This window comes from Pan troglodytes, chromosome 5 (genome assembly GCF_028858775.2).
Source record: "Pan troglodytes isolate AG18354 chromosome 5, NHGRI_mPanTro3-v2.0_pri, whole genome shotgun sequence".
Taxonomy (NCBI): Eukaryota; Metazoa; Chordata; class Mammalia; order Primates; family Hominidae; genus Pan; species Pan troglodytes.
Genome location: NC_072403.2, coordinates 135,386,327 through 135,399,383, shown reverse-complemented (window position 1 = coordinate 135,399,383; position 13,057 = coordinate 135,386,327). Strand labels below are relative to the sequence as shown.

General features: G+C 33.6%; 1 protein-coding gene and 1 long non-coding RNA gene across 37 annotated transcripts in view; one reads left to right on the top strand and one right to left on the bottom strand.

Moving 5' to 3' along the window:
- The window catches only part of TRDN (triadin), a 414,373-nt gene that overhangs the window by 118,649 nt on the left and 282,667 nt on the right, over window positions 1–13,057 (top strand). For 33 of the 34 annotated variants that reach the window (XR_008548643.2, XR_008548645.2, XR_008548647.2 and 30 more), the window contains exons 6-7: window positions 3,060–3,125; window positions 6,908–6,967. Coding sequence is in view for 29 of the 34 variants with exons in the window: in XM_054686252.1 (XP_054542227.1) it covers window positions 3,060–3,125; window positions 6,908–6,967 (126 nt within the window). In the remaining 5 variants the exon portion in view is untranslated. The remainder of the gene's footprint in view (window positions 1–3,059; window positions 3,126–6,907; window positions 6,968–13,057) is intronic. The other variant, XM_054686250.1, reaches the window with a different exon arrangement.
- Window positions 9,525–13,057, bottom strand: part of LOC134810366 (uncharacterized) — a 70,188-nt gene continuing 66,655 nt past the window's right edge. Inside the window, exons 3-4 of one of the 3 annotated variants that reach the window (XR_010158170.1) lie at window positions 12,630–12,751; window positions 9,525–9,825 (exon numbers count right to left, since the gene is read on the bottom strand). This is a non-coding gene — a long non-coding RNA (uncharacterized LOC134810366). Of the gene's footprint in view, window positions 9,826–12,100; window positions 12,752–13,057 lie in introns of those variants that run through there. The other 2 variants (XR_010158169.1, XR_010158172.1) reach the window with 2 other exon arrangements.

Sequence of the window (13,057 nt, the reverse complement as noted above, 5' to 3'; positions counted from 1 at the left end):
GGAACAGCAGGCCCATGCCAACTCAGATGCCAGACATCAGGGCCATTCCAACTGGTGGATTCCATTTGTTTTTAATTATCAGCATACCGAAGGGACTTTTGTTTCTTGTAAATAAGGATGACAAACAAATTAAACTCTAGCAGGTGCAAGAAGCTTATTCTGTCCTGAGCTAAAAACTGTCCTGGCTAAGATATAACTTGCCAAATAGGGCTGGTGACAAGGAGGTACTCTTCTTCCATATGAAAACTCCTGGTTGTGGGCTCTAAGCAGAGACGCTCAAGCGAATGCAGCTGCTCTATCAGGTGATTTTTATTTTAGAGTGATTACCAAGGCAGTTGCTGATTGTTGCATTGCTGTGTTGAAAGTCATTTCAAAACTTGGTATTTGAGCACAGTCTTGCCAAAGTTTGAAGTTTCTGTCCAAGGAGCTTCAGTGGCTGTCTGCCATTATGAACAGCTCCCTAGGGCCCAAGGGTCCAGCTGCTTCACTAAGAAGTGTTGTGATGCCATTTCTGAGGGGGATAATAAAATGCTAGCATACAGTACAGGGTCTGTAAATCAACACTTCAACTGGGAGGAACTGGATTTCTCCCTAGGGTAACAGGAATGAGGCATTAATATGCTAATTTCAGTCTGAATTCAGTCCCTTTGCTCTTTTGATTTTGTGTTAATTCTCCCATTTATGCCTTTGCACACGTCAATCTGAAAATCCTTTAGTGGAATGGACAACCAGCTGTCCAAGGTGGGTGAGTCCTCATTCCTTACAGAGACAGAGACACAGATTAGGTGTTCCCCTGTGGGTCTTTCCAATCAGGGCTCTGAAAGCACAGCTTATCTCACACAAACTTGGTTCCCCCTCAGAGAAACTTTAAAAGACGCTTTGTTTTTGCCAAGATTTTCCCTTCGTTTTCTGCTTAATTAATAGGGATTCAAAGGAACCAAAATAAACCATTTGTGGTCAGTATGAATAGTGATTTCCTTGCCTTATTTTGTGAGCTATTTATATTGAACTGAGTAGCGAATAAACAACTAAAAGAACCATTAAATGTGGAAAAAAATAATATCTCAATGTTTTAAGGTGAGTTTTTTTCTCCTTTTTCTCATTAGGTTTTGATTATTTGAGAAATTTCAATAAATTGTCAAAAGTTTCACATAATTGGAAGCAAGCAGTGTCTATTATAGCTCTACCACATCATCCATAAATAGAATTTAACTAGACAATAAAACTCGCTCTTAACATATTTTAGAATTTCACTTATTCAAAAATATTACAGAGTCCACTATGTGACTGAGACCTTGTGATGACTTGGAAATGTAAAAAAATAAAATAAATATGATGTAGCCCCTAAGGATTTCATTTACTGAGTAGAGATATTAACAATATCAATATTATTATTGAATTGCTGAAATATAATTATGTACATGGTGCAATTGGTGAATGGAATAAGTAGAGATCAAAGAAAATGTTACAGAGAAGGAGGCATTTGAACCAAGATGAAAAAGTGCGTGGAATAGGGAAAGGAAAACGAATGAATGTGGGTGTGGTAATTCTAGGTGGAAGACACATTCAGGCAGAGACATAAAGGCATCATGAGGGCATGTGGTGTGCTTGTGGAGCTACTAGCATTTAGTTATAATGAGAATATAAAGTTCAAGGAGAAATTCTTTGTAGATGACATTGGGTTGGTAAACATGGGGTTGGTAAGCAAATGTCAGATCACTAGAGCAGTAAAATATTTTTATTTTGATATAGCACCCACTATGTGACAGATATCATACTCAGCAGTGAGGAGGCACTAATATTTGTAACAGAGGAGTCAATGATATCAAATTTTCATGTTAGAAAGGTTAATATGAGACATAAAAATCTAAAATCTAAAAGTTCAAAAGAGAAGTCAGGGTATTATAATATTATGATAGGTATAATAATATGCCCAAAAGAGACATCCTGCTTCAACTTCTGAACTGGAAATTGGTCTCTTCCCCTTTTCCCTCCTAATCTCTTACTAGGCTAATTTCTTCTCATTTCTCATACTCTTAAATGTCATTTCTGCCAAGGGCTCTTCCCCTAACAAACAGATTAGATTAGGTCATTTCATACATCAACATTCCACCTTACATATTTTCTTCATAGCAATTCGACTCCCTGCAGTTACCCACCTTTGTAATTATTTGCTTAGCATCCACTAGTCATTAGCTTATTGACATCATGGCGACAGGAATGAACTCTATCTTGTTGAGGAGAGTCTTTAGCACATAGCAGGTGTTCTTTCTATATTCTAGTATAAATAAATGATTTAGGGAAAATAATATTGGATAAAAGAAAATGAGGAAGAGGAATATTAAAAAGGCATGATTGAAAGAGCATGGTGAATGAATGAAAAGGAAAAATAAAAGAGAAAGACAAATTGGGATGAGTCTCATGTTTCTAGCATGGATAATGAATAAGAATTATGACTAAGGTATGGGGTAAGATTATGACTTAAATTTTAGTCCTGTTGTAATAATTGATGAGATCACTGCTCATATTAAATTAAATTTTATTTTTGTTGAAAAGATTTGGTATTTTATAGTCTTATTCCAGTATATTTTTTAAAACATTTAGTGTAGAATGTTTCTGTAGAAGATTAACACATACTGTTTAGGTTGATTGTTCTTTGCTTCAAGATCAGAAAATTATGTCTCTATATTTTCATCCTCATATTTCAAGCATTCATCCAATATCAAAGCCGGGCTCCTTTGGCATATGGCATAATAATTTTTTAAAATTTTCCAATTATTTCAATTAAAGATTTGGAAAAGCTGACGGGGGTATTCTTATCTTTGCAATCAGACTTGGTTTGGGTACTAGTTTGTGCTTGGATATGAAATAAAATAGAAATAGGAAATAAATCTGTAATTATCTTGAAGTTTAAACCTCTAACTACATAAAATCTGAATCCAGTTAAAGAAAGATTTCTAAAAACAGAAGATAAATTTTGACATCAAAGACTGCCATGCAAACATCTCCTCATTTATTCCTGTTATTTAAATGAAAACTATTTATCTGTTTCTTTTCAGTTACACACAAAGAAAAAGAAAAAGAAAAAGAAAAAGTAAGAGAAAAAGAAAAACCTGAAAAGAAAGGTATGAAGTTACTTTTATTACTGTTTAACACACTAAGTCCTTTCCCATTGACTTCCTACTCTTTACATTCAGATTTTCGATGACCACGCAGTTTTACAAATTAGATTAGGATTATTTTCTCAGAATAGAATCTGAAAAAAGGAATTTCTGGATTGAGAGAAATAAAATACTTCAGACTGTTAAGAACTGTTGAACTGGAAAGTGGTAACTTTCCAGAAATGTTGCGTCAGTTTTTCCTCTGGCAGTTTTGAGACTGCCTTAGCCAGCAGTGAGGATATTATATCAGAAATACTTGTCAGTTTGATAGGTAAGAAAGTAGATCTCATTATTATAACTTGCATATTTTGATTATCTATTAGATTGCTTTAATTTCTAATTGTTATTTATTTATGTAGAATAGATAATAAGTTCTAACTGCTCAACACATAAAGATACTTTGTGAAAACCTTCCTCTCACCTTGCTCCCAGCCTACTGGCTCCCATTTCATGCCAAACCCACATACAGTAAACCACTCATGTGAATTTTACATGCATCCTTCCAGAGCTTTATTGTATGTTTTCCAGATAATCCATGTTATTTTCCTCCCTATTTTTACACAAAATCTAGTATGTCCTATAATCTGACTTTTATAATTTAACAATGTATCCTGAAATCTTCTCATATCACTAAATATTGTCCTCATTCTCTTTAAAAAGCTGCATAGTGTTTAAATGAGAATGTTCGTCCACTGTATTTTTTCCTGATAATCTAGTTAATTGTTAAAGTTAATTTTATTTTTATTTTATTCATTAAGTTCTTCATTTCTAGGATTTCTGTTTGGGTCTTTCTTATGATAGCTATCTCTTTACTGAATTTCACATTCAGATCATGAATTATTTTTCTCCTTCCTTTGTATTTTTTATTTGTGTTCTCTTTTTTTCTCTCTGAGTTTCCTGAAGATTATTATTTTGAAAGGCATTTCATAGATTTCCCTTTTTTGGAGGCCTGTTACTGGCGTGTTATTGTGTTCCTTTGAAGGTGTCATGTTTTCTTAGTTTTTCTTTCGTCTTTTTAAATTTTACTTTAAGTTCTGGGATACATTTCCAGGTTTGTTACATAGGTATACATGTGCCATGGTGGTTTGCTGCACCTATCAACCTGTCATCTAGGTTTTAAGCCTTGCGTGCATTAGGTATTTGTCCTAATGCTCTCCCTCCCCTTGCCCCCAAACCCCTGACAAGCCCCAGTGTGTGATGTTATCCCCGAGTCCATGTGTTCTCATTGTTCACTCCCACTTATGAGTGAGAACATGCAGTGTTTGGTTTTCTGTTCCTGTGTTAGTTTGCTGAGAATGATGGCTTCCAGCTTCATCCATGTCTCTGCAAAATATTTTTAACTGCTTACTATTTATAAGTTGAAAGATTCAAATATGGTTTTTAGCAATGTATATATCATGTGTAACTGTTCACACTCACTGCCCATTTCTCCTAATGATGTGTGTGTGTGTGTGTGTGTGTGTGTGTGTGTGTTTTGGGTATGTATACCCTTCATCTATAACTTATTTTCAAATATTTTTCCGAATTTGTTTTACAGTTAATATTATGCTTTCTGTCTTTGTGAACGGATATGTGTGAGTTCATGTATATATGTATGCATGTGTGCATATGTTTAGATTCTTGAATTTTTAGGTGGTTAGATATGCTGACATTTTCTTGTGGTGTTTCTGGCTTTGACTCTTCATTCAAGAATTAATTCAATAGCCACCAATATTTTCCTCAAGTTTAAAAAAGATTTTTTTTTGTTTTGAGACAGAGTCTCACTCTGCCACCCAGACTGGAGTTCAGTGGTGCAATCTTGGCTCACTGCAACCTCTGCCTCTGGGGTTCAAGAGATTCTTATGCCTCAGCATGAGAACTACAGACATGTGCCACCACACCCAGCTAATTTTTGTGTTTTTAGTAGAGATGGGGTTTTGCCATGTTGGCCAGGCTGGTCTCAAACTCCTGATCTCAAGTGATCTGCTCACCTCAGCCTCCCAAAGTGCTGGGATTACAGGTGTGAGCCACAGCACCCATCCAAAAAAGATTGTTTCACATTTTAAATTTAACTTTAATTCCTCAAAAATCCATCTCAGTGTATGATACGAAGTAAGATTCTAACTTAATTTTTGCCATTGTTTTAGGGTGGATTGTGTCTAGGATAGCTGGGCCAGATTTCAGCTGATTCATGCATCCAGAATATGCATAGTCTGCTGAAGTTTTTTGTTTTGTTAAATACTCCAGTTAAGTAGAACACATTATGACATTTAGGAATCAGATAAGTTGAAACATGCTTCAATATTTTTTATGGTATATTTACACTTGAAAATACCAAAATCTCACAAATCACCACTAAAAAACTTCCTCATGTAACCATATACCACCTGGACCCCAATAACCTACAGAAAAAAAAAGAAAATTTCAATTAAATAATTGTTATTTTCTTCATGTTTATTTTCTTATTTTCTTATCTTATTTTCTTCATGTTCAATTTCCATGAACTTCAATACAGCCATCTCCTTTCTCTGTTCTAGAAATAGGTGACCATTTCTTGTCTGATATTGGGTTAAGCAGAATTATTAGCACTAGGCTCTGTGTATTCTGACTCAATGAAATAATCTGCTATTTCTTGTGATTTTTTTTCCCAAACTTTACAGTAGCTAAATGTTTTCTGTTAAACTAAAGTTAGGAGTTTTTGCCCTTAAATTATAAGTGCTGCAGAAAAAAATGTATTCAAATTGAAAAGCAGAAATAAAATGCTGCATTGTAAGTGCTCTTTTATTTACCTTATGCCAATTAAAGGATGTTTGCTTTTTAGGAGATATGTTATTATAATGTAGTCCTGTGACCTTGTTTGAATAGTGCCTTGCTTAGCCTAGCATAATGCTCCTTTTGTTAACATTGTCTAATCTGTTACCCATAATCCCAAGTGGCAGTGGAGGTACATGTGGGCAGGCCTGAGTGGTGGAGAGGCTGAAACTCTGGAGGAGGAGGCACCTGGTCTCTCAGCAGCTCTGCATGTGTTAGGGACACTTGCTCTTCAACTGAATATTAGGCTTTCTGAGGCTTAAATCATCTCTCCAAGATTCTGGAGGACACTGTTTATCAACTGTATTTAAAAATAATAGATTTTTAAATACATATTTTAAGCATTTCTTAATGATGTAAGTAAAGCTGATGTACATTATTACTATTCTTGTTGGAAGTAGGAGAAATGGAAATATGTGGAACTAATTTTTTCCTCTAGCAAATCAGTGCATACACTTTGTTAACTGCCCAATTAAATCTCATATTTTACTACTTAATTTTCGTAGTTTATTTAATTACCATTGTTATTCTTGAAAAAATAGTATGTAAATATTGAAAAATGTATGATGATTTGGGAAACTACCAAACAACACAATTTAATATAATTCAAATTTAAAAATAAACATAATGACATATTTTTTGGCAAATTCTTATAGAAAATTTTCCCTTGCAGTTTGTCTTCCCTGAAAGCTTTACCTGTTTGAAATAATGACTTGAGAAAGAGTAGATCTGATTTTCAACAAGCTTGCTAAGTCTTAATGCCTAGACTTTAACATTGAATTCAATACAACTCTTATTACACTGGTAACTCTTTATTTCTGAATTAGACTTATTAATGTCATAAATTTTCAAAATATTACAGATTAGGTTTTAGCACTTATGAAACTGAGGTCAAAAGAAAGCTTGGTTTTGAAATCTATTAAAAATGTGTACTAATGTAAAATTTTCTGTTTAAGCAACTCACAAGGAAAAAATTGAGAAAAAAGAAAAACCAGAAACAAAGACAGTGGCAAAAGGTAACTTTTCAATTTATTATTTCCACAACTAAATTCTTTTTACTCTGAAAGATTAATTTTTGGGTAACAGATAGTTGGATATTTGTAAACTTTTATCATTTATATTAAAAAGTTAATTTGGTCTTACATTTAAAATTTAATATCTAAAAGAATAATTAAACTGAACACTTAATAGAGAATCTCATAATGTGAGAGGAAAATGAAGAGCTCCATCATAGGTGGTAGACAGAATTTTGAGCCCCATAACCCTCATTCACCCCTTGGTGTCATCCCTATGGCTATGTTATATTACATGGCAAAAAAAAAAAAAAAATGCAGAGGCAGTGAAGATTGTTCTAAAATAGGGAGGTTATCCTGGATTATCCAGGTGGGCTCAATGTAATATCATGAGTCTTTAAATGTAGACAGATTCAGCAGAGAACAAAGAGATTTGAAGTATGAGTACTTTTGCCCATTGGCTGTCTTGAAAACGTGAGAAGAAAATGAATTCTGCCTCCAAGTTGAATAATCATTAAAGCCAATTCTTTCCTCTAGCCTCTAGTAAAACACAAAGCCTAGGTGACAACTTGATTTCAGCCTCGTGGGCCCTAAGCAGAGAATTCAGTTGAGCCATGCTGAGCCAACACTTTGGAATCATAAAAACTGGAAGATAATAAATGGGTGTTATTTTAAGTGGCTAAGTTTGTTGTAATTTGTTACCACAGCAATAAAAAAACTAAAATAACATATTTGGTTCACAATTTTTGACCAGTATTATACCTTGAATTTGATTTTTAGAATCTCAAATTCAGAATTTTCTTTTTAAAAAATTATTTATTTTCAATATTTATAGATACATAGTTGTTGTACATATTTATGGGGTACATGTGATGTTTTGATACAAGCATATAATATATAATGATCAAATCAGGGTAATTGGGCTGTCCATCACCTCAAACATTTATTATTTCTTTGCATTGGGAACATTCCAAATTCACTCTCTAGTTATTTTAAAATATACAATAAATTATTGTTAACTATAGTCATTCTATTTTGCTACTGAGCACCAATAACATATATTGAGGAAAGGACAGTCTCTTCAATAAATTGTACTAGGAAAACTGTATATGTAGAAGAATGAAACTAGACCTCTATCTCTCACCATATACAAAAATCAAATCAAACTGAATTAAAGACTTAAACATAAGACCTGAAACTATGAAACTACTTGAAGAAAACATTGGGGAAACACTTTAGGACATTGGTGTGGACAAAGATTTCTTGAGTAAGACCTCAAAAGCATAGGTAACCAAAGCAAAAATAGACAAATAGACAACTTCTGCACCATAAATGATTTTCTTGCATCAAAAAGAAATAATTGGCTGGGCACAGTGGCTCACCTCTGTAATCCCAGCACTTTGGGAGGCCGAGGCCGGTGAATCACTTGAGGTCAGGAATTCAAAACCAGCCTGGCCAACATGGTGAAATCCTGTCTCTAGTAAAAATTAAAAAATTAGCCAGGTGTGGTGGCACATACTTGTAATCCCAGCTACTCAGAAGGCTGAGACAGGAGAATACCTTGAAACCTGGAGGCAGAGGTTGCAGTGAGCTGAGATTACGCCACTGCACTCCGGCCTGGGCAACAGAGTGAGACTGTCTAAAAAAAAAAAAAAAAAAAAAAAGTGGTCATGCATAAATCTTGATCAATATTTTTACTTTAAAAGTTTGAGAACTGAAAGTACCATAATAATATGCCAAATATATTTATTAGTATATCACTTTAATATTAGATATTTTGGCATATTGAATAACAAAGTTTTTCTGTATTAAATTTATCTGCCAATTACTAGAAAAAATGGATTTTATTTGGTAATTTAATCTTATTCCCTACATTTAAGTTTCTTCCTTATCTTTTAAAATATACATTTTAGGCAATTAGCTAGAAGCTTCAATTCAGTATTTTTAAGAAACTACCCATTTAGGTAAAACTCGGAAGCATTTTTAAGATTTAGTTTATCTACTAAATGTAAAATAATGAGATATTTGAAGCAGATATATTTTCAATAAATCTTCCGTTAGATAACCAAATATCATTTTATTAAAGTTAATATGGATGAATTGTAAATTGAAACATTTTTAGAAGATAACATGAATTTACTTTCAAGATTAAATTAAAATAAATAAATGTAATTTTATTTTGTTTCTCCAGTTTCATAAATGCAAATGAAAATAAATTTTGTATATATATAAAATTTATTTTCATTACATATACATGAAATCATATGTGATAGATGTATGAAATCTAGTGGACATTTTAAAGATCATCTAAATTAATTACCTGGTTTAACAGATGAAGAAAGTGACCTCTAGGGAGAGAGAAAAAAATTTTTGTCGGGTCATAAAACTAGTATATGATTGGGTTAAGACTAAAAACCCAGGTGCAGTCAGTATACATTGAGTATTCTTCACAAAAATAATTAAATACAGGTCTTCAAGCATCTTTTTTTTTTCAAAAAATTTGTTGAATACTGTATTAGTTACTTATTGCTTTGTAAAGCATTACCACAAAATCTGAGGCTTAAATCAATGCACATTTATTATCTCACAGTTTCTGTGGATCAAGAATCTGGGCATGGCTTAGCTCAGGCCTCTGTTTCACAATCTTACAAGGCGGCAAACAAAGTGTTAACTAGGACTTCAGTCTCATCTGAAGGTTCAACTGAGGAAGCACCATTTGCAAGTTCACTATATGGTTGTTGGTGAGATTCAGTTCCTCAAGGACTACTAGCCAATCAGTTCCTGGCTGGCTGTTGGCTAAGGACCATCTTCAGTTCCTTGACACATGAGTCTCATCAACATGACAGCTGGCTTCATTAAACCTAATGAGAGAGAAACAGGAAGACAGAAATTACAATCTTATCTAGACTAATCATGGAAGTCATATTCAATCACCTTTAGTATATACTATGGGTTAGCTGCAAATTCCTAGGGCAACCCATATTGAAGGAAGATGATTGCACAAGGATATGAATGCCACAAGTTGGGAATCACTGGGGGCCATCTTGAGTCTGCTTGCCATAAATACTTTCCATTTAAATATTTACATCATTCTTCTGGGGGAGGTGCACACACACACATACACATACACACACAAACATACATATATGTGTGTATATATATGTATGCATAAGTATATATGTGTCTGTTTAAAACATATATGTGTGTATATATGTATGCATATGTATATATGTGTCTGTTTAAAACATACATATGTATGTGTATATGTGTATACATGTTTGTATACAGTATATACTTTATTTTTATTTTCTATGTGTATGTATTATGTTATAAGAAATTAATAGAAAGTGTTCTTTATATAATAGGTGGTTTCTGGTAAAACAAAATAAGATAAAAAGTCATAAGCCTTCTATGTGACATTAAAGATAGAAAATATTATGAAGTATCTTTGAAAGGTGTGACCAGTTAAAGTAGAATCTCCCTTTGAAGAGCTGTGATTTCTGGAGGCACTTGCATAGAACACAGCATGTTTCTTGCTCTGTTGCATACTGCTTGCTGAAAGGCAGCCATTGGTTAGAACACTTCAGGGATTCCTCCTGGGGAAGAGTGGACCTTTAATGTCTACCTTGATACATATGTAGGACCCCATATCCACTGAGAAAACTAGCCTATTTCTGTAGTTCATTAAAAACAACAGAGACAGGGTAGAAGAAGAAGAAGAAAACAATGATGAAAAGAGAAGTTGAGTGAGGTGAGCCGAGTTTGGGCCAGGCTGTCTAATTGATGTGGATGTCAGTGTGACCTTCAGATGTCTGTGTGTTTGATGATGTGGGAGAAGTTATTGCTGCCTTGGTCACTTTCAGGAAGACATTTTATCACTTTCACATGGTTCATGTATATTTATATCTGCCCTTATATGTCTTAAAATACAGTTTTTGTATCATCTTTTTAGGTTAATATTAATACGTGTGCAATTCACTGTGATTAGAAATTGGGTTAGTCATTCTGATTCTACTCTTTCTACTCCTGACTCATTTAGTTGCACCATCTTTGACAAATGGCTTTTTGATACTTAGATTTTTCAAATGTAAAATAATAATGAAATAGTAATTCCTGCTGTACATTAAACTTTGGATAAGTTCTAGGGAAACTCCAAGAGCTCTAGACATGCAGATTATGCAGATACAATATTAGAAATGTTTACATACTTATTTTGCAGAATTCAAAGTTATTTTGCTCAGTGTTACTCATCTCCACAGCTTCCATAGAGGAAGAGGCAGCTATAGTGGCGATTCTTTTTTTTTAACGCAAAGAAACTGAAGCAGAGAAAAGTTAAGCAGTTTGCAGTTCTTTATGGAATGAGAGAGAAAATTTGTTATTTTCTAACTCCCAATATGTGTAGTATGTTTATTGAGGGATACTATTCTATTTAATACTTTGGCATCAGACATTCTGAATCTGATGCAGTAACTAATGGATCATGCTAATTCCACGATTGAATCAAATATGCTGATGTCATTTTTTTTGATTAGGCCATTTTGTTTTCCATTTGACAAAAGTCATGAATAATATACCTTCCTAAATAAAACTGGGTGATTTGAATACCCATGGCAATACTTTTTGTTTTTTTAATTCCTTAATAAATTTCGTCACTTAAATTATTTTAGGGAAAAATCAGGAAAAATATTTTGGCACAAAATTGAAGAATGTGTACTCAAAAGTAAATAGGAGTTGGGTGTTGCTTTAGTTTCATGATATTTTCTTTATTATAGCCACATCATTGTTTAGTTCTCACCCATTTTTTTCTACTATGAGGCAAAGTTATCTATTTCCAGGATGAATGTGATTGAAGAGTGTCTAAAATAGTAGAAAATATTTTATTATTTTTATACTTAAAGTCAATGATTATAATGAGTTGGCTATGTGTGTGGTTCTACCTCTTAGAAAATAATCATTGCCCACTTATAAATTATAATGGCATTAAAAAGAAATCTGAATTTCACACGTCTATAGTTCCATACTATAAAGTTAAGGTTAAATCAACTGTAACTTACAAGGAGTAGATAGCTGTCATTTAGAGTAAGCAAATATAACAATTTCATACAAATTAGTATCAACAAAAAAAAAGTTGGCAAGTTTAACAGGTTTAGACAAGTTTATTTCTAAACACATATTTACATAATGCATTCTCTAGATCACTATATTATACATATGATCTGAGTATAGTGGAATATTTACTCTCTCCTTCATCAAAATTGCTAATCCAGTATACATTTATCCTGTGTTTTCTCTGAAAGAAGCATTGTGCTAGACACTATGGTGATACAAAAATAATAATAGAATTCCTGCCCCTAAGCACTGTCTGTCTGGTAGGGAAGACAGATAGATCAAACTATCTATATTTCAAGATATATAATAAAGAATAAAATGTGTAATTTAATAAAAATTCAGACAAATGGAAGCTCATGGGAAGACATTATTAATTCAAATGGGAGAGCCATTTTTTTGCATGTGAATTGACCATGAAGAAATTTAATCCCAGCACTTTGGGAGGCTGAGGCAGGTGGATCACCTGAGGTCAGGAGTTCAAGACCAGCCTGGCCAACATGGTGAAACCCCATCTCTACTAAAAATACAAAAATTAGCTGATCTTGGTGGCGCACACCTGAAATCCCAGCTACTTGGGAGGCTGATGCAGGAGAATTGCTTGAACCCGGGAGGCAGAGGTTGCAGTGAGCCGAGATTGCACCATTGCACTCCAGCCTGGCAACAGAGCCGAGAGTCTATCTAAACAAAAAAACAAAAATAAAAAAAAGAAAGAAAGAAATTTAAATATGTGGAAAAATACAGAAAATATAGAGAATGCAGTCTGATAACATTTGACACATGGAAAAATACATAAAATATTCAAAAGAAAGAAAGCAGTCCAGTAGAGGAATAAATTTTTGGCAAAATGCTGTAACATGGGAGATAGGAGGAAGCCAGATATTGCAGGGTTTTAATTTTGCTGTGCTAAAATTTATTCAGGTAGTTTTATTATTATGCTGATTTTTAGAGCTCCAGCAACTAGCTGTGAGCCCAGGTCAACATAGA